This window comes from Anopheles coustani, chromosome 2 (assembly GCF_943734705.1).
Source record: "Anopheles coustani chromosome 2, idAnoCousDA_361_x.2, whole genome shotgun sequence".
NCBI classification, from domain to species: Eukaryota; Metazoa; Arthropoda; class Insecta; order Diptera; family Culicidae; genus Anopheles; species Anopheles coustani.
Window position 1 is genome coordinate 75896928 of NC_071289.1, and position 22021 is coordinate 75918948.

Sequence of the window (22021 nt, forward strand, 5' to 3'; positions counted from 1 at the left end):
TCATACATGCTCATCTAATGACGATTTTTCATATGATGTGTTTAATTCAATGAATGATTTACATAAGAATATCAGTATAGTTGACATTATTCTTCTAATTGTATTCAAACAACACGAACAATCTAGTCCTTTTTGGGAATATGCAGACTAAGGCAGCGCTCTGTGAGCTATTGAACAAGACAAACACGACAAACACGACAAAAAAAACGATCAAACCCATGCAATCATATGGAGGTGCTCTGTCAACCTGCATCGAACATGTCAGACAAACACGACACAGATCAAAACAGTTTGATTTTGTCGTGCAGGGCTGTATCCCACGGTGAAACTGTTATACCTTGTGTATTCTGCTACCTTGCTGCTTGGATGAATGACAGTTCTTCACGACAATTCGCAGAGCACCCTTCGAACAGTGTCGTGTTTGTCTGGTTTGTTGGACTGTTCACAGAGCGCTGCCTAACTGATTTACCCGAGTTTATTCCTTCTTCTTCATCTTTCAAACAATTTGTTCCCTTACTCGTAATCAGAGGCGTACCGACTCTGTCCGAACTCCTATGAAGGGGCTCGTCCTTTAGGACCGGCTATAAAAGCCATATGTCCACCCGCCGTCCACGGGAGGGATAATTCCTTCCGTTGTCAGGACGCAAAAACTCGTTTGAGTTTGTGTTTCGGTTTGTTTACGGTTTGTCCAGCTGTCGATTTGTTTTCGTTTCGTATTGACATTTAAAAGAGCTAGCGCGACGTCACGTTTTTCGCTGTTTCTACACTAGGCATCGTCTAGCGCGATTTGTGCGACACTTTTTTTGTATGGAGTTCGGCCACCTGTCAGGCGACGTCGCGTTTCGTGACGGGACGTCGCGCTGTAGTGTGGACCCTGAGTCAAATGGGATCCGAATCTTTGGAATCCGTCTAGGGATCGAATCTTCGAATCTTCCGAGTCCCGATTCTGCCAACACTAGATTAGTGGTCATCAAAAGTCTGTCGTCAGTATTGAACTACCAGTCGCCTTGTGCAGTACGTTCAAGTTGTTCAGTGTTTGCCGTATCGTAACGCATTCACCTCTCTCTCTCTCTCCTACTCGCCTGCCTCTCGCTACACGCGCACACGAACCTTCCAGACCAATCCGTGTCGGGTAGAGTCCACGAGGAAATATCAAAAAAGTGAAAATCGAGCACACCAAAGCGTGCTAAAGCGCCATCCACCAGCAACCACCGCGAAGCGAGCGTTAATTTTCTTCACTTGTGCCTATTTTGTTTATCGTATGTCCATCCAGAATCTTAATACATTTGGTAAGTGCCGTTTTCATTCTACTAACAACCCATCGTCTTGCTTTTACGTCGCCACTACCCGTTCGCCCCCGCCCGTCCACAATTTTTCCTCGCGTTGTAATTGGCCTCCAACACATACGCGCATCGCGGAATGTGCACACGCTACGGCGTATCGCAAAACCAGTTCCTCGAGGTCGTCTCGAGGAAGAATGCCTTTTGCTGTTAGCGACGGAAATGCATCCGTTTCCTTGTACAAAATCGTATTTTACCAGCCGTAGCGACGGCTCTTCGCGTGATCGCGCGCCATGAACACTCACTTCCCGTATGCCGCGAGTGGATGTGTGTGCGTATGCTTGTCCGTTCGTTCGATCCGATAATGTGTTGGTGGTGTTGAGTTTTCAAAATGGCCGACGGCTTTTTTGCTCGTCTTTCCGTACCTGACAGCAAACAACGTGCTGCATGCAGTCGAAACTGATACGTAAAGTAATCATTCGACGTTGAAATAATCGACCGTGATGAAATTCATAACGCGAGTCGTGTCCATCAATTGGGTATGACGGTAGAAGGGATTATTTTCTCCAAACACTTATGCATCCCCCCATCGTCCCTTTCAATACCTGAACTTTTGCTGCACTTCCTGTTCACATTTCCTACCGACCATGACCGTCCCAAGGAAATTCCATTGATTCATTGTCGTTTGCTGGGCCAGATGCGGGGTACAAAAACCTGTTTCGTTCCTTGCCATGGTTGCAGCACATCGGTCGTTGTCTTCCCACTTATCGCCATTGCCAACAAGCTCTCCCACCATTGGAATTGTCCGTCATTGAAACGAGCGGGTTGAATGAGTCACGCGGCATGCACATATCCATGCTGGGACGAATGATCGGTTGAAGGACAAAACATGAAAAAAAAAACTTCTTGGCGCTGGCGGTGGTATGGTTTTCTTTTGACGATGGCGAAATCGCCGTCTCAAGGGCTTTCGCAATGCCTACTCCGTGGTGTGTGGAAATGTATTTGCATGCTTCCTGGCGGCGTGTGAACTATGATCGGTGTACGCTGTTTTTGTGGAAGCAAGCAAAAAACTTTACCTGAATATCAAACTCGACGTATTTCTTCCACATCACGTGGAAGTTAAGGGAAATTATGTGTGACAAGGCCGCCGCCTGCTGGGTCGCACCACGGCACAGCATCTACTTCCTGTGTTTTCATCGCGTTTTCTTCCCAAACTTTCTCCAAAGTTGTTTGGTGCGCTCGTTGTGTTTGGTAGGAAGAAAGTAAAATTGTTTATCGCAACCGACAACGATGACGACGGGAGAAAATCGCAGTGTGCCATGCGACCAGGAAAATTTATTACACGTGATCGCTCGTATCTCATGGAAAATTTTCCGACAGCTTTTTTTTGCGTCATTTGGGATTTGTCTTTTTTTTTTTCTTCAATGTCAATTAACTAGTTGTTTGTTCCAGCAAATCCCATAGTATTCTCCATACAACCGACAAGACTCGCCCTGCTTTCTGCGTCTTGTCGGTAAGTTTGTCCCACACAAAGAGGTTAGCGCAAATACGCAATTAAATCTTTCTCGGACAGCACCGTTAATAATGGACCTGGTGGTGTGCTTGTCCCCTGCATCTTCAGTGCACACAAGCAAACTGCATGAATAATAAAGAACTTGAAGATGTGCACAGCAGACACAAGGTGTAGTGTGTGGATGCATTTGTGCACATCGCGAGTTGCCAATGGCAAAGAAATAGGACACTGAATATTCATTCTTGTGACGACCGTGCTCTTTGTGTCGCGTTGACCATGACGCACCGGTACGGTAGCACAAAGAATAAACTTGCAAAAAATCTATCACTTTCCGACACGACGCATATGGTGTCACGACGACGAGTGGACGTTTGTTATTGCTTGCATTTCAATGTAATCAAAGATGAACCGTGAGTCATAAGGTATGGGGCAAATTGCCTGGAGAGTGTTGTTGTGGTGACCTAGAAAGATATGCCAAACAGCCGGGAGGAAAACATTCCAGTACAGTTTTTTTTTAATTCCATCTACGTTACGTTCAAGTACGCTTTATCTCCATCTTTCCACCTCCAACGCTATTTCGTTGAAAATATAACGGAGAAAACAAATATCCCGTTGGATATCGGTAGTATTTTCAACCATGATGAACAGGTATTCGGAGATGGCAATTTAATTCAACTTTATGATCTGAACGAAAGCGACATGTCTCTGTGGTGTCCCTACTTTATTCATTTTTTAGAATTAAACGTACGTCTTGGAAGCTGTAATGTAATTGTTTTCTTTATTTCACTTTCTCCTATCCACTCTAGACCCATTTGCTGATGCAATAAAGGGTGCAGACTACGATGTGCAGGACAATCTCGTGCACATAAGAATTCAGCAGAGAAATGGTCGCAAGACATTAACCACTGTTCAGGGGCTGTCGGCGGACTATGATCTAAAGAAAATCGTGCGGGCATGTAAGAAGGTAAGTGTTCGAATTCGAATGAAGTTACTTAACCGTATGACAATACTAACATGGGCTCCCGTTTGTTTTAGGAATTCGCATGCAATGGCACTGTAATTGAGCATCCGGAGTACGGCGAGGTTCTGCAGCTGCAGGGTGACCAGCGGGAGAATATTTGCCAGTTTCTGACGAAATCCGGGCTCGCGAAGCCGGACCAGTTGAAGGTGCACGGTTTCTAAAGCGCGCCTCGAAGCAAAGCGAACGAAAGGCGTGGTGTGTGACAAGAGTCGGGGGGTAGGAAAGGCAGCAGGAAAACACGAAACACTTTATTCCACTCGGCCACCACCGTTGAGCTCCGCAATTACTGCCCGGTTCACACCCGCCCACGGAAGCCGCGACCTTGTATATTCTCACCAAAATTCATCTCAGCAGCAGCAATTGGAAGTTCCACCGCAGGAAGACGAACCGCAATAGATCAAATTACAACAATAGTGTCACCTTTCACTATCGGAACCACCAACACCATCTACTCACCACTCGGAAACCGTTTTCGCGCGTCATCAACTCAGCGTGAGCGTGTTATTCGACTTGATTTCTCCTTCTCCAACCCTACACCCTTGGGCCTGTGCGATTTTCCAGCGAAGGAATCAGACACGATCACCACGTACATCATTAGCACGACCCGCCCGCCCCTCCTAGTGGCGTTCTCTCTCCTTCAATGAAAGTTCCCAAACGAAGTGCAGCAATCTCTCCGGAGCAGCAGAAGCAGCAGCACCAGCGGCGAGGCGGACGATCCGTCGTCTTCGCTTCGCCCGGTGATTCGTCTCCGGTGTCAACCGTCTCGCGGTTGACATCGGCCATGAATCGCCGAATGCAGTAAGCGCGGACGCGAGGCACACGGAGAGCTAGAGAGAGCGAGAGAGAGAGAGGGGTGTATGTGTAGGGGTCGGACTGAATAGTAGAAGAAGAAATTATAATTGTGGGACTATTTGTGAAAACACTTTTGTAGCAATGCTATACAATCTTTTGAACAACAACAGCGCATCGAAAGCTTTCCGCTTCGGAAGGAGGTCGATTGTGAAGAGAGCGTACAGCGGAGCATTACATTTTTTTTGTCATCTAATACCGAAATAATAATGTAAAGCAAATAGCCAAATTACACCTGTTTTTATATATATCTCACGCGTTACGAATAATGATGGATGGTTTGGAAGTGGGAGTGTTGTTGTCCCCGTTTGACTACTTTGGTTGTAAAACATCGCGCCCTTTCTACGCCGATCAGTTTGGTCCTTGATGCAGCATTTTTCCATGCAGGAAACACGGCGTAGATAGCAGCAACTATAGGGACGTAGCAGACGTACCAGATGCGGATACAAACCTTGACTGATCCTCTCTATCTCATTGAGCGCAGGGAAAGGTCTTGTAGAACATTGAACAAGAGGATCTAAAAATACAACATAAATTCCATTTTTGAACGACTATAATTGAGTTTTGCCCTCACTTTTAATTTGTTTTTATTCTTTTTGAGAAACTTCCTGTTTCACTAGGGCCCTTGTTGCATCGAATGTGATTTTCAACTATAAAGTTTGTGTTTCACTTGTTACGTTTTGCATTGTAGGAGATCAAACCATTCTGTTTAACAAGAATCGCACCCCTGCGATCCATAGCAGATTCAATGTAAATTGCAATTTATTGTAAGACCATCGCCATGCGTGAAAAATGGAAGAAACACATACACACACACTTCTTATAGTACATCGAGAAACAGCATCCTGCGGGGTACCACGGGCAGAACATAGCAGCGAACAAAGTAGGCTAAGCATACCGAAAACCAAAACCACCAGATATCCAATCCACTTGATTCAAACCACATAGTCGTTTATCATCGCGCCCGAGAAGGGCTAAATAAAGGGGTTACGTGCGTTAAAGGGTTAAAGTCGGCCCGCAAGTTGTTTCCCTTCCGTCAGGGGTCCATGCGTCATTATTTGTTTGTGTAATTTAAAGAAAACGATACGGTGCTTACTAGATCAAATTCAAAATGAGTGCACACAGCAACATATTAACGGTAATAAAATCATTCGACAAGATGAGCTGACGATGAAAATGCGTGCTAGATGTTGTCCTTTTGTTCCATTACAGGCATACATAATCATAATAATATAGGTGCTTTTGATCATTTAGAGTTGGTGTCGATTGGCGGTGGATTTCAGTTATAAATTTACAACTCGATTTCTGTGAGTTCTCGAAGACGATTTTTTTTTCCTAAACTCACTACCGTAAATAAATGTTAGCGTTGATTGCTTGATGAACAACATTGTATATAGACTGTGGGGCAGAACATTACACCAACTTTACTGAACCTTCGATAAATCTTTGATCTTACTTATCTGCTTTAGGAGCCTGTCTAAAGGTACCTTAAGCTGCCTTTGCTGCCGGTGCTGCCCTCTACCGTGAACTGAGATGATCGAGTTTTGGAGCTGCATTTTTTAGCAGGATAAAATATCGTTTTCTACTAAATTTAATGATTTTGAAATTATGCTAAAGATTGAAGTTCTTATATTTCACTCAAGATTCGATACAAAGTTGGTATTGTAGTGTAGAATTTTGACATTTTTTCTATTTTTCAATTTAATCGCCAATTAACAGCTATATCATATTTTTTTTCCTTGTAAATTCACATGTGATTGTTTCCGTCTGGATGTAGCATTTTTTGTTGAATAGTTAAACATTTATGCAAAATTTTGGAGAACGTGTTGTCAAACGAAGTCGTCACATTTTTGGGGAGACCGACGACCGCTGCTCCGAGAGCACGCGAGAGCATACGCAGACGCAGCAGATATCTCGAACACCCGCTCGCCGGAACTCCATCATGCACGCGCGCGGTCAGTGTCAGTTTGTTTGCCATCTCGGACGCTGCAGGGCAACGCTCTTAGCAGTCGCGGGCTCCAACCCTCTGCTCGATAAACAGCTGCTCGTCCCCGCGAACGTCCACGGCGTCCGTGTGGACGGTATTTCCCGTACGATAGTGGTGTGTGAAGAAACTCCCAAAAAAGAAAACAAATGGTAATAGTAAGGAGTAAATATCGTTTTCGGCTATGCTGCGGGATTGTTGGAACGATAGAATAATGTTTTCCAATTGTGCAGCACATCGTTCTCCAGTTCCTACAAACGGCAGTCCTTTTTTGGTGAAGGGAGGCGTAAGACAATTCGGTAGTTTTCTTCCGCTCGTGATGTATACCAACTCCAACAGCCTTGGCCTGACCGTATCCACACTCGCCCCGCGGCTAGCGAATAAGAAAAGTGAACATTTTCCGTACCGTATGGCAGGCAGGCTGGTGCAACAAACGGACGCAGAACCGTGGCACAACAAGGGCGGGGCTGTGTGTGTGGCCCAGGGGTTGTCGTGCACAGCTGGTTCCATTGCACTCCAGGAATCGGAGATGCATCATCGTTGCCGCCGTCATCGTCGTTAGTGCAAAGTGCAATTTTTGCCGGGAGCCCGGGGATGGAAGGGATCGTCGCAGCAGGCGGCGACGACGTTTGCAACGCGTGGAAATTTGTCGGGAACGAGCGAGACCGAGGGCTGTTGTATTCCCGCGAATGCGTGGCAAGTGACCGTGGGTGCGAGCGAGTCGACTGATTCCGGTTGCCCTTTTTGCATTTGCGGTGCTCTTTGTTTAGGCCGTTTTGCGCCGTTTGACCTCTTGCGCGGGTGGTGGGTGCGTTGGTTGGACGGAACGCGGCAACGGCGGGTGGACGTTCCAGACGTCCATACGGAACGGTCGCGATGCACTACGCAACGGCTCGGGATTCTCACAAATGTCGCGAGATGCAATTATAACACCCTGCGAGAAGCCGAACCAGTGCCGGATCATCACCAGTGACCTATTGACGTGATTGAAAAACGATAAATGAAAACATCAATGACTGCTTGATGCTGGTGCGTTGGAGGGAAGAAATTGTGTGTAGGTGGTTCGAATCGAAGCGATGAGACGAGGCGAACGAATGAGAGTGTGTGATCTAGTGTGCATGTGGCACAGTGGGCCAACATGAAGGAGCTAGCTGGTCAGAGTAGCATTTAGTTTGAAATTCAAACCTTCTTGGTTTCAGTAGAAGCGTTTTTGAAAGTATACTTTCATAAAGAATAGTTTGTTTTTTTTTTACAATGTAGCTGGCCTCGAAATGTATCAACAAATATAATTTACGAATGGTTTTTCCCAAATTTGTATAATATGGTAACGAGACCACGAATGATAAAATTTCCCGTTTCAACGTACCAGAAAAGTAGATTTTTTGCTGAAAGTCCTTCATATCGCGTCTCGACGATGTTTTTGTTTTTATCAATACTGGTCTTGAACGAAAGTTTCAATTGAAAAGAAAAACTCATTACTTTACATTATTTAATATACATGTTTTATTTTTGACCGAATATGGTTCCAACGGTAGAAAAACAATGTTTTACACTTCTTTTAAATTTGGCTATTCTTTTCGATGTCACTCTCGTGTGAAGAGTTTCTACCAAACATTCAAATGCTAGGTCAGCCCCCTGGCTCACTGTGCCTAGGGGTAGGAATAGCAGCTCGTTCGCCCTCGTCCTTCGCGTGCGGCTTCCGGGAACCCCATGTGCCATAACGTCCAAATCGCGTGAAGTGATAGTGAACCAAAGTGGAGTGATTCATCTCGCAGTGTGTTCGCCTTTCTCTCTGACCGGCCTGTATGTGGTTGTGTGTGCGACCTTCCACCTTCACCCAGGATCACACGACGCACGATCCCCGATCCGCTCGGACGAGATGCTGGGGTTCGAGGAGCGTGTAGGTGGACCGTTGTTTGCAACCGCCATTGCTACTGATGGTCTCCCTTGCACCCATCGGAGTGGGTCGATTCAACGTAGCGACCCGTGTTCCTTTTTTTCCCCTCCCCACATGGTGAAACTTTATCTCCATTCGTCGTGTACTTGTTTGCGTTTTTTTTGTACACTTTTGTGCTTCTCGATTATGCGATTCCGCCGTGCCCGTCTGGTTTGCGACGGAGTAAACGTTGCGATTTTCTGCGGAATCGATATTGACTCACGGCTGGATCATCGGATGGCAGAACCGGAGGGGGGAGTAGGGCTGGTTGTTGGCACAAATGCGTGGACGATTGCCTTCATTTGTTATTTTTCGCCGAAAAGATACTTCAGCTGGATGGCGAACAGTTTTCTGGGTATTTATTTGCCCAAAAATACTAATATTTCTCTTTTTTTTTCCTGCTTCTCACACGTGGTGCGATGGAGACGCATGGTACTCGATTCCAGTTGGTTAACGAATAACCTCCAACATGAAATAAGGTAGCGAACGAACGCAACTCAAACAGATCATTGCACATTGGAGGGAATTTTATTTATTGGTTATTTGCGTTTCAAGACATTTTCCCAATTTGACTTGCAATCAGCCAAGATCCACCCGGAGGAGATTCGTGCAACCTGCTTATTTAAGCGCCACAGGTCTCCGAAACTCAGCATTGCAAATGTCCGCCCGGACGGTGACCATTCGGTTGACGGAAGTCCCCGTTGCCCCCCGTTCTTCCCTATCGTCATTCGTATGCATTTATTCACTTCTCGCAGATTCACAGATCCAGTCTTCGATGAACACTTCGAGAGGTCCGTGTTGAGATGGTGCGAATGTCTAGTGTCGCGGTTGGTGTCGAGCTTGAGGGGTCTAAAGTGCTGAAGAATTGTTTTCGTCACTGTTAGTTTGTTAATCAAGTGTGTAAAGATAAACTTATATCCGAATAAGATCGAGCCGGCGAAAGATAAACGATGCGCCAGCAGTCCAATGGCACGTGGAGCAATGTTGCGTGTGATTGATGATCCATATGGTCGCAGGGCCGACTCCAGCGGCTAACGGTGATCGGATGTGAAAAACCAGCGGCCGTATCGTCGTGGTGACAAGAGCAAGAGAGAGAGGAAGAGAACAGTCGGGTTTGATAGAGCAGCTCTTTGTGGTCTTTCCGCTCGAAGACAAATTGAATCTTCCCCCGGGCAGCCGCCTCGCCTGCTTGCCGGTGGCGCTGCGTCTCTACGGCAATGCCACTCAGAAAGTATCGTATTGTATCGTCGGTGAGCGGGAGCAGCGGGGCCACGAGCGGAACAAGCGGTGGATCGACCACCAGCACGTACACGTTGACGTCCGGCACGTCCTACAGCAACAACACCAACGCTGGCCAACCGTTCGGAGGTCCTGCGAGTCACGCGTCGACGTTTACGGCGCTACCGAGTGCCGCTGGCGCCAGCCTGGCGTCCATCGGGCATCACCATCATCACCACCATCATCATCATACGCCGTCGCAACAGCAACACGTACCGCAGCAGCTCCATCCAGCGGTCCCAGCTCAATCACGCCATAACCATCGACAATCCGCTCAACAGCAACAGCAGCAGCAGCAGCAGCAATCACATCAGCTTCTCTCGAACACCCATCATTACCATCTGCATCACCACCATCACCATCATCAACAACAGCAGCAGCAACAGCAGCAACTCCTGCACCTTTCCACCACCGGACAGCAAGCGACGGCACACTACACGACCCAGCAGCAGCATCAACAGGCACTGGTGCCACATCAGCAAACCACCCTCCCGGTGCAGCTCCTCCAGACGGTCCCATCCCTGACGGCCGCCAGTGCCCCGATCGTCGATCCGCTACCGCTCTGTCTGGACGCCAATGGGACCTACCTCTGTACGTCCTACAACCCACGCTGCTACATCATCCAAAAGGTAAGGATCCGATCTTTTATTGTCGCAAGACCGCCACCATATGGTAGGTTTCCACGTAGGAGTACTTATCTATCTATCCTTCGGTTGCAATGCCATTTACGAACCCTTGGCCGGGAGTAAGGGACTATATTTCAACGATTCCTGCGAAACTCGCGAAACCTGATCCTCGCTTTTCGCCCTCCGGGTTTGGCAACCCTTCAAGGCCTACTACAAGATGCAATGGTTGTTTTTGCTTCAGCGGTTTTTTAGCTTCACGTTTTTACACAACTGTTAAATTTAACTACTCGTGGCATACTCGCGATAAAATACAATTTCACATTTTGTTCGCACAACATTTTATTTTCTTGATAATTCTGAACCGAACTAAACGGCCATCGTATACAGTGCTTTATATTTTAATGAGCAATCAAAAGCTCGTATCGAGGTACGATCGAAAATATATGTTCGCACTACATTTTAAAAGGAGTTTAATCGTAAAAAAAGTTTACTTATGTGTTATTTCAAAGAGTTTAAATGATTAATTTCTAGAAAAAAAAACTAAAATTTACTCTACGAAGAGAAAATTAAGCCAGAGAAAGTTTAAGAAATGATTAAAAATAGTTTCAAACTTTTTTTTTTTTTTTTATGTGGCACGACATCCCCTAGTGGGACAAGGCCTCTCTCCGAAGAGAGTTTGTGTGACCGAAAGACGGTATATTATAGATCGGTGGTCAGCCGTTCGTAATACCGGAGGGTGCCAGACTCGAGATTCGATCCCTCACCTGTGGTGTGGTGTTTCCTCGCGCTACCGCTGCGCCATGGACACCCCCGTTCAAACGTTTTTAACTTTTATAAAATCAGTCGAAAAAGTACGCTGTTAGAGTTTTTACTATGAAGAAAATGCTGTGGAATATTTGCACCTCTACTGAAAAGAAGAATATGAAAATCAATTCAAAACCAACACGATGGCGAGAACAATGTGCTTGTATCGAAAAGAAAGTATGTTAAACGCCACGTGCTTTTAAGGGTTAATTGATTGAAAGGATTTAGTAAAACTGGAATGATATTGTTTGGCTTCTGCTTGTGCTTCCCTTAGGGAAATCGTGGAAACTTATTGCGTCAGATTTGGATACGGTTCGTTTGTTTTATTTTAAGATTTCAAATGAAAGATTTCGGCATTCAAGGAAGCACAGTTCCTTTTCCGCAGAAAACGATTGTTTACTTTTCGTCGTGGGACCATTCTTTATCTCTCTACTCGGCAACAATCAAAAAGTGATAAATGATGGCACGTGTTTTGTAAGACAGGACAACCGAAAGGATAAAGGAGCTATACCGGAAGGAATGAATAAAAGTGTCGCCATATGGTAGTACAAAATGAAATGATAAATAGCAAAATGAAAGGTATCAAGTAGTCCTGTTTCCAAATCATGCTAGTGTGCCCCTCGCATTAACCGTGACTGATAACTTGTTGAGCGTCCTGCCTTGCTGTGCGACAGGATTCCCGGTGAAGAGTCCTGCCCTGTCTGTCGAACTGTTGACGGAGAATGTGCGCACTCCAGACTAATCGAATGATTAATCAACAGGTATGCGCGCCCGAGTGTATTTCCCCATTGTCCCGGGGAACGGGTCTGGCGCGTGTACTATGAAGTTCAAATCATATGCTCGCAACAGTGCCAGCTGTGAAGCGTATGGTTTATGTTATTTTTTCTTCCTCTTTCTTTTCAACTGCTGGTCGTTCCGGTTTGCCTGAAGATTGACTTTTCCATAACCGAGTCCCGGTGATAAACTGAAGCGTTTGCCTGAGCAACGGTTTGGGAAATACAGAGAGTATCTAAGTAGCCATTGCGGGAGAGTGAGTCTTTCTGCAGTAAGAATCTCAGTTCAATCGGCAGCTCGTGAGCTTTTGTGATTTGAAGGTTTTTTAAGCCCATTGGGAGTCAAGGGATTTGTGTAGTAATATTCCAATCAAACTGTTTTAAATTACACTATTTAATCTGTTTTAATATTGTACCGTTTCAGCTCACTCCAACTCCCGTGAGTTGCATTACGTACGAGGTAACACCGATTGCGACCCCGTTGGTTGCCCAGCCATCGGTTGGCACACTTTCCGCTGCAACGAATTTAACTGCACCCACAGCGACGACTTCCATCGGTTCTACCGTTCAATCTTTCGGAACTCTAGAAGAGCTACTAGACTACGGTAAGATCACGGCCGCCGTACCTTTACTTGCGCCCGTTGACGGTGGTGGCAGCCCGCTGGAATTTTCCTCAGGCACACCATCAATAGGCCAAGTGCAACACTATGCAATCGGAGGCGATGCAGCACTAACAAGCGCATCAACAACCAAACCAACAACAACGGTGGCAAACAACAATGTGATATCTCTGGCCAGCTCACACACTACGACGACGACGACGACTGGTGGCGCCAGCGGAGTCCGTTTTAGTAAACGTACCCACAATGGAAACTCTCAGTTTGCAGCTGGAAAAGCGGAAACAGATTTTAATAACGGTCATTCTCATGGCGCGTGTGTGATTATTACCAGCTCCAATGAAGCTTCCAGCTTTTCCGTAGCTGGTGGCACCGATGGTGCTACCGTGGTAAGTGATAGCGGTCCGGCAATAAGTGTGATTGAAGCCGTCGGATCTAGAATGAGTGGTGCGTGTGATGTGGCAGGAGGAAACAGCAGTGTAAGTGCATCGAACACTAGCACCGTTGCGGTTCAGCAGCAGCACGTTTCCGGTGGCAGTGCTGGCGTGTACCGTGTCTCAAGCCAAAGCTTTACAAAGATGCATAATATAGTACAACCGGTGAGCGAGATGGACATCGAATCGTTTGCTGTTCCAGTTGGAGTACCGGAAGGTAGGTGGTATTGAATATTTACATCACTGTTCGTTTAAAACATATCGCATAAAAAATATAAACATTAATTTTGAAATAACGAAATAATTGTTCGGTACCCCTTCAGTAACGTGCTGTAGTTGACAGCCATCCAAGGGTTGGCAAAACACTCTTCGTCCTGCTCTAAACACAATCATTCTCTCGCTTTAGCGTAAATTTTGCTGTCAGTCGGTACTAGAGGGGATATTTTGAGTTCGGGAACTGGGTTAATACTTGCTGCAACGGTAACTTAGTTGATGTTGGGAACAAATTAGAATGCTAAACGAAAACATTGTGAAATTCACTTTCCTGAGGTACCTTTGAACTACTTATGTTAACAATCTTTCACTGAGGTCGCAGGAATTTTAAAACAAACAGGTTGTTTACCATATCACAGAACTGGGTGCAGAATTTCTCTACTTGGAACGAAACGAATCTAGGAGACGAACGAGCCGAGCCGCAGCACGGTCGTTCAAATAGGTAAAGAGATCAAGTCAGAACCGAATCAAATCGAGTCCCGAACAAATCAAACCTGATACAAATGCCAAACAAATCAAATTTGATTCGAATTGCCAAACAAATCAAATCTCATCAAATCCAATCGAAATTTGAAATCTTTATTAGAATCCGTCCGGATTCGAACCTTTTGAATCCGTCTAGAGATCGAATCTTCAAGTCTTCCAAATCCCGATTCTGCCAACACTAGACGTCAAGCTTCGAGAGCTGTCAGTCGTTTGCTAACGTTTCTCGCAGTAGCAGCAGCACTGTTCGTGTGCTCTTCGGCGAGCAAATTTTCTTAATTGACACACAGTGTAAAATCATCCGTGGGTCCTAGCATTGTTTTGGGAAAAGTGTGCATGTTTTTTTTTTGTTTGTTCTCCACTAAACAGCGAACTGGATTCTAGCCTGTGGGGTCCAAAAATATAACTCGCAGACGGTGTCAAGCACACACAGCCCAACAGCCAGTGCTGCTTTTCATCGCGGCCATTTTGGACCAAGAACGGCTCGTGCAGTTCGGTGCGGTGTCATTATACAGTTCAACCGAAACGAAGTAAAGACATGGTCGGATGATAAAAGGAAAAACGTGAATTGCTGGTGCTTCATTTTCTGTGCCTTTGTTGCTGCTGAGTGCAAGCATTCGAGTGCTGAAAAATTCGTGAAGAAACTCGGGCTTAGAATAGCTAGCACAGCACCCGGGCTGCTAAGTTAATCAAATTCGCTATCTTCCGCCATTTAACAAATCCGTTTCGCTAATTGCTGAAGCAGTGAAAAGTGGAAGTGAGAAAAAGTTGACGGTTTATAATACTAAATTGTACAGATTCGTGCAGACATAAATAATGGTCCTTTCGTATTTACGCAGAACTGTCGAGAAGGACCACGGTGTTTTACGAATCTGGAACCAATCGGTCGCCAGTGGTCGTCGTAGCGAACTGTCACAAGTAAAACGCTAAACGTCAAAATACGTCGTTTTCAACCTTCTCGATCATGGTACCTCCGGGCAACGGGCACATCCCCCATCAAACAAGGGTCGAAAGGGGCGGAACGCAGTCCGTCGTGGGGGGCAGCAGTGGCACATCGTGCCACTTTTCTTCTTCTAGCGACACTGTCCTCCACCAGCACGATGCTTTCGAGAGACACGAATACACCAAATGTACATCCGCCCCGTGGAACTATACTTTGGCAAAGCCCCATCCTTTCGTTGTTGGGTTTCCGCCGAAAGGGGGTGTGTTTAAAGGGAACCCGGCGTTGTGTCCATGCCATGCATTCGCAAAACGGCATTATGGACGATTTGTAAAATGTACGGTACTTGGAGTTTGCACTGAAACGATCGTTGTAAATACGTTGGTTAGCTTGTGGTAGTCAAATTCGGCAGTTTTGTTGAATGCGATGTGACTGCGGAACCTTCAGGTTATTATCGTTGGATAGGTTAGTCTTACGTTCTTCATGGAAAAGTGTAGTAGCATTAAATACAATAAGATAAATAGTCTCATTTCAATATATTGCATCGAAGTGCCATCCCAAAAAGCACACGCCTCGAAGGTAGGAGGTCGAACGGTCGAGACCGGTTATCTAATTCGGATGACAGACGAAAAGAATGTCTTCCCGTTGTTGATGGTGCAGTTGTTTTAGACTTCTTGTCCAACGCGACTGGTCCGTCTTTGTGACGGTGTGTTGCGGAACCGATAAAGAAAGACATGACAAAAAGGTCTGAAAAATCTACACTTCACAGTACGTGTTATTAACATTACTAACCATTGCAAGGAATTTGTGATGTTATGTTAGTTATTTGGAACCTATTTGGAATGGTTGGTGTTCGTAGGAGATAAAAACTAGAGGTGTCTTGTTTGGATTGTTCTTCTTTAAACAAAAGCCATGATGAAACACTCGTTCTCTATTGCGATGGCAAACGCAAGAATGTTCGTGAAGTCACTTTAAAACCATAGTGACCACGATAGAGGTGGTCTACCATCGAAAATGGTGGGTTCTTTGTGCCGTAAGTTTTACGAGAAAAAAGCATAATATTTCCTATAAGTCTTACGTTCTTTTACATCTTTTTTAGGACTAAAAAGATAAAATGGCCAGGAAAACGTACATTTTAGCTTGGCAAAATTAGGCTGAAGATTGTTGATTTTATTCGGAAATTGAACTATACCGGATGGTCCCGGTTGATCGGTCGGGTTCGGATGGATGTTCTGTTCTGTTTCCCGTCACAACCGCAGCGAGTCGTTTGCGAGAAGATCCGCACGGCTATTTTCATCCCCATCGTACGCTGTTGGGGCCCCTAAGCCGAGAGAAGACCGAGACCACGAGCATACTCCTCTTCGCGATCAGTGGAATCAGCCCCAAAACTCGTTTGACGACGACATCGCGACCGCGTTGTGGACGATTGCTACGAAGCAGCGAGCTTTTCGTATTCTTCTCGCTCCCAACAACACCGGCCTTCACCGAGGGCCCACTATCATCTCCTCGGGACCAGCGGCGCACTTTGCGCCGTCTGTCGGTCACTTGGTTATGCCCCCCTTTTTGGTTGCGGTTATCCAGAAGGGGTTGGTGGGGGGGGGGGGGGGGGACTCACAGGCAAGGGATGAAGTGAGGGTATCATATTCTCTTCTCGCCCGTTTCTCAGCTTAATTTGCTCATGTTTTTTTTTATTTCACTGTTTCACTGTGATTGTTCAATCGGGTGGCGCACTCGTTCGCCGCATTCGCTCGCCATGCTCGCTGTGTGTAGTACTTCATCCGCTTTTCGGCCATTTTGGCTCGCGACGGCGGACTGAACAGTGTTAATTTTTTTTTCTTTTACTGCCTATTTTTCCGCCGGGTTTGTGTCGTGTTGGGATGGTTTGAGTTGTGCTGCAACTGGGGTGGTGGTGAGGACGTTATGATGGGTGGCGCACTGCTTGACGGTGATATTGCTTTTCTCGTCGGCGTCGTGAACGACGGGGGACGAAGCGAGAGGGCACACCCCATGTGATGTGAATGTTCAACCACCACAGAGTAACCCCCGCCAAGCCGTGTGCAGCAGTAGTAGTAGTGGTTGTGGAGCTGTGTGGCCAATTTTACCAGTTCCGCCACCCGTCTGGCTGGCTCTTGGATCGCCAACGGGGAGCAGTCGTTATGTGTGGTTGCCTGCCTGTGGAGGTTCGTTTGGTGTTGGCAGAGCATAAATATATTTTACATAGATTTTGCAAATAGTCTTTCACATCCCTTCGAAGGGCTGTGATAGTTCGGGATTGAAAAATATTCTCTTCACAGTGACTTCACAGTGACACTGCTTGGATTTAATGAAAACTACGATTTCCCATGTGTGCGCAAACGTTCCGGAGTTTCGTTGGCAAGTGAATGCCTTTAATAGGGCATTTACACGTTTTCCCTTCCCTACGGGTGGTGCGTACAGATTATGCGGGATCCCAACGTCGTCGTGCGTGGCCGTTTGGTTGATTTTTTTTACGTTTTTTTGGTTGATTAATCGTGACCTCCCCTCTCGCGCTCCCGCGATGGTTCTCATCTCACGGGAGGCAATTATGGGTCAGCACTTGTATGAATGAATTTCTATGAGGCCACCAGCATATGGGAGGAGCGATGTTGGTGTTGGAGCGCATTTATGATAAGAATTAAAAAAAAAAACAAAACATAAATGATTGATGCGTTTTGTGACCATAGTTTGCGCAACAGTATTTCGTGGTGGTGACGTGTATGCATCGGAGCTACTAGATTTGAACGAATTTGTTATTTTTTCCTATGTCTACTCAATTTAAAAAAAAAAGACATAAAATCGACGGGATGTCATTTTGACATTTCACTCGCCGCCACCAAATAGTGTTTTTTTTTGTTTTTAACCCAACCGAAGTGTGCGTGTGCAAAAACGCGAAGTGCATCGGGTGCGCGCGTTGGTGTTGGTAAAGGAAGCGACACAAGGTGCGCTGTATTGCACGAGTGCAGCAGCAAAAAAAACGTAAATGGTGCGAGGAAGATGCACAACTGTGTGCTAGTGTGTGCAGCAGTGCAAAGTGCAACAAAACTTGTTTTTTCTTCTTCTTCCGTTCCTTTCCGTTCCGTTCTCGTCCCTTTTCGACGTTTTTCCTCCCAAACTAAAGGTTGCGTGTTGTGTTGTGTTTTTCTTTCTAGTTTCCCGATCTAAAACGATTTTCGTGTTCCGCACAGTAGTAGCGAAGGAAGCAAAAAAATCATAAAATAAATAACTACTTGGCGCCTGCCCTTCGTCGGAGAAGTGAGTGAGTGAGTGATTTTGTGTCCGCGTATATGCGAGCAGTTTTTCCTACTTTTTTTTGTTATTGTTGGAAAAATTAGTGAAAGTATATACCGGAGATCCGTCCGCAAAACCAGCAGAAGCCTACGAGTGTGTGAGTGTATGTTTGTGTGTGCGAAGCATAAGGCAAAGTGCGTCCTGTTTGCCGGGATTGTGGATGCCAGTGAGAGGGGGGGTTGGTTGATGGTGGTGACCTGTGCAACAGTAAATAGTGAGGCTCCACAGCAACAACAACACAACGGCCGAATACGGGCCAATAGTGCGCGTTGTGTTCCACACCTACTTGGCGTGGCAGGAAAATAGACCGTCGCCGTTCCAAAGGAAAGGCTCTGCACACATTTCCATCAGCGACCTACTCGACAGCGTCGTCCAGCACACACAGAACCGCAGACCAGCCGGTGTGCGGAAAGTGTTTGTGTGTGTGTCTGTGTCTGCGAAATCGTTCGCTTCCGGTTGAACGTCCTTGAGTGCATCGTGTCCTGCAGGTGTGCATTAGGTGTGCAACGGGTTCGGGAGTGTGGTTTCTTGGCACTATCCTCCCATAATTCTCATTTCTGCCGAACTGATAAATTGCATCATTTCAACACACATTTAACCAATTTAACCAAGGCGCCCCGAGGGAGGGGGGATTCTCGGTGAGAGAGAAAAGTTTTCCGTTCCTGTTTGTTTCAATATTGTTTTATTATTTTTTTTTTTTGCAAAGTGGATGTTGTGAACCAGTGGGAAGAAGAACCACGCTTCCACGAAAAGAAGCTCCTCCTCTAGTCGACGACGATAAAATCGTAGAGAAATTTGTCTGCGCGCCCACGGTTCGCCGAAAAACGAAAACCGGCGGAACACACGGGTTGCGCTCGAGGGTACAGCCAGCCTCGCCGGGACATCGAAGCGCGCTAGTGTTTGCGTTCCAGTGAGTCAGGTGAGCTGAGCGCAGGTTCCAAAGCCGTGAGCAGCTGCAGTGTGCGGGAGCAGGAAAGGGATAGCATTTGGCCAAAAAATTTGAAAAAAAATCAACGACAGTCGTACGCCACCTTGAGCTACCGTTTTTCCTTTTTCCCAACCCTCCCGGGTGGAGAAAGAAGAGTGAAGTGGTTGGGAGAGAGATAGAGAGACACAGGAGAAGGGTTAGCTGCGGATCGACGTGGAAAATCGCCAAACTATGGAAACTGGTAAGGAGCAAAAACAATCCCCTTGGTGGGGCGGGGGCGGTCGGGAAAGGGGGACGGTAGGGTGTTTTACTTTTAGCTGGGAAGATTATGTCATCTTGTTTCGAGGAACAACGCGGCGAGAGGCGGGAGTTGGAAAGCCAGAACGGGCGAGCTCACTTGGTTGGTCGTTAAAGATTTCCTTGTTCCATCCGTGGGTTCGGCCAGAGAACGGCGTCGGAAAAGTATCACACGAAAATTAGCGCCACCGCGCGCCATGGTGCAGCTTTTTGTTTCAATTCGTTCGAAATCACTTCAACCCGAACGCGGATGCGTCGTTTGCTCCCTGATTTAAAATGCAAACTGCATCGCAAGCCCTTGCAGTGGCGGGCGCATTTTATTTAGACGCTCATAATTAAAGAACAGTTTCGAACGAGACACTAAACGAACGGAAAATGAGAACGATATTCTCGTTGTCAGCACGACGTGCTCAACTGTGAGCGGGCCAGAAAAGAAGAAGAAGATTCTCGTTCCCACCGTGTGCAGGCTTAAGTGCGAACTAATCAACCTCAAAAGACACGTAAAATGGTTAAAATGAATTTTCTTATAAAAGTACGGCTTTGCATTCCAACATGTTTCTTAGTGTGTGCCACATAAGGATTGGATGTGGGTGTGTGAATTTTATACTTCAAACCTGCACATACGGTTTCTAATTTCTTAAAGTTTGTCGATGTTTTCGAAATGCTTATAATCTAAGTAACCAAGGAGGAGGAGAAACTATAAGTAATCATACACTACGTGGCCAAAATAATTCAGCATGGTCCAAACAACTACTATTGACGATGTATTGTGACAAATTTTCAATTTTCTACATGTTTCAGTTTCAACGAGTTGCGAGGCTTTACGAAGCTCAAACATTTCGTAAATAATTATTATCAATGGTGTAAGAGATTTATTTATTCAGCTGAATCTTATGACCCAGTTCAGTTTCATTATTGCGTTTGAGCTTGGGCTACATCTTTCCCTACTGATTGGGTTCACAATGTTTGAAATCTAAACTTTTCTCATCTGGTCAATCTGGTTTTCTGAAATGGATGGTTGATGTAGGTAATATGATACTTTCATTAGCCCATTAGCTTGAATCAAATTTAATGGTTTGATTGGAAACTTACTTTTGTTTAAAGTGTTTACTTCTTACGGATTCAATAAACGGATTGAAACAATTTGCTGTATTATTGCCACTCGATTGTCTCTTTGATGCTGAAATTCGGAGTAAACTAATTGAGGCTCTCACAGCTTGAAGAAGTGCTGTGCTCTGCTGTGCTCATGCTAAATTAAATTCCGCACAACACACTCCAGATTGCTCATCAATCTAAGGGAATTTTCTTGTTCAATCACCATTTTTCTTTCGAAGCGAAACATTCTTCCGATAAGATACGCTGCGAACGCGTTGGCGTCCCGTGCTTTGTCTACCGTCGAGATACGACAACAAACTACTGTTATCTTTATCGCCCCGGACACGACGTTTTCTCCGGTGCCGGAGATCTGCGTGGCAGATGTTGCCGATTGTTTTTGGGGGCTTCCAGTTGGATGTGATGGCTCGTTGACGACGGTTCGCCGTTATCTCCACACGTCTCTCGGGTTCGCTTTCGTCTCGTAAATGTCGCACATTAACACACAATCACGGTCGGCGGTCGTCACCCGGAATTCCCGGAGCGCAGGACGACGAGAGGAGGGAACGAAACGAACATTGGAAAAACGTTGCCGTTCCGTTGGCGAGCGAGATACGGTCGATGGAAATTTTCCGATCATTCATTCCCGACGGCCGACTCTTATCTCGCATTATCGCTCTCTCTCGCTTTTCAAGGATGTTGTCTTGTGGGTTGTCGTTGGCAGACAAATTTTCTTCCCATAAAAGCATACAACACTGGGAATGCAACATTTGTGAACGTGATAAAATAATCATTACCGTTGAGTAAAAACCAACGAATTCTTTAACAGAAATCAGCCTCTTGAAATTACAAAAAAAAACATCTTTCTTTTCAAGCTTTGGTTCGTTCCACAATTGGTAAACAGAGGACCACACAAACCGAGTGAGAAAGACAAGAGTTGGTTTCCGTTCCGTGCCTTACCCACTTACTGATAACGTGGCGTATCATGATGGATTTACTAAAACCGGTGCATTCCAGTCGGGGCGAAGAGGAGGGAATGAGAAAGGCAATGGGGTTTCCTCCCCTTGAAAAAGAATACTTCAACTTCCAGCTACGCAAAGATAAGGGGCAAAGGTTTTCCTTCTCTCTTCGCGTTCAAGTTCGCACGACGGTGGGGTAAGAAAATCTCGCTGAGATAAGAAAATGTCATAATCGGTTGCGCTTTGACCAAAACTTTACTGCAACATTGAAATTCCTTAGGTTCGAGCTTACGTGAGACAATATTTTAATGTGTTTCAAGAAACTCGTTTATTGTGCCCCGACTAAACGCAACTGTTTATGACCGAGCTTAGCGAATTGCATCCGGGCTTGTTGACGTGAGTCATCGGCCAAACGGATGCAACATCTACGCTGCACAAATGCATTCGAAGCGATCGGTGACGGTGGTTCTGGGGACGACGAAGTATGAAATGGCTGGAAGGCGGCGGGTTAGGTTATCTATGGTGCTGCTGTTGATGCCCTCCGTGCGACCCCCACGTCATATGCTTCATTCGCTATTTGACGGGAAATTGGTTGCAAACTAATAGTTACTTATTAGTCATTCCCCGC

General features: G+C 45.9%; 2 protein-coding genes across 2 annotated transcripts in view; both read left to right on the top strand.

Moving 5' to 3' along the window:
- Nucleotides 1-999: 999 nt before the first annotated feature.
- LOC131262765 (eukaryotic translation initiation factor eIF1) lies at nucleotides 1000-4913 on the top strand. Its single transcript, XM_058264835.1, has 3 exons — nucleotides 1000-1289; nucleotides 3600-3757; nucleotides 3829-4913. Exons 1-3 carry the CDS (start codon nucleotides 1262-1264, stop codon nucleotides 3973-3975), a joined length of 333 nt encoding a protein of 110 aa, XP_058120818.1. The 5' UTR covers nucleotides 1000-1261; the 3' UTR covers nucleotides 3976-4913.
- Nucleotides 4914-9800: 4887 nt separating this feature from the next.
- LOC131265033 (la-related protein Larp4B) overlaps nucleotides 9801-22021 on the top strand; it is a 35864-nt gene continuing 23643 nt past the window's right edge. The window contains exons 1-3 of the mRNA XM_058267295.1: nucleotides 9801-10073; nucleotides 10236-10490; nucleotides 12489-13332. Coding sequence (XP_058123278.1) covers nucleotides 9801-10073; nucleotides 10236-10490; nucleotides 12489-13332 — 1372 coding nt within the window. The remainder of the gene's footprint in view (nucleotides 10074-10235; nucleotides 10491-12488; nucleotides 13333-22021) is intronic.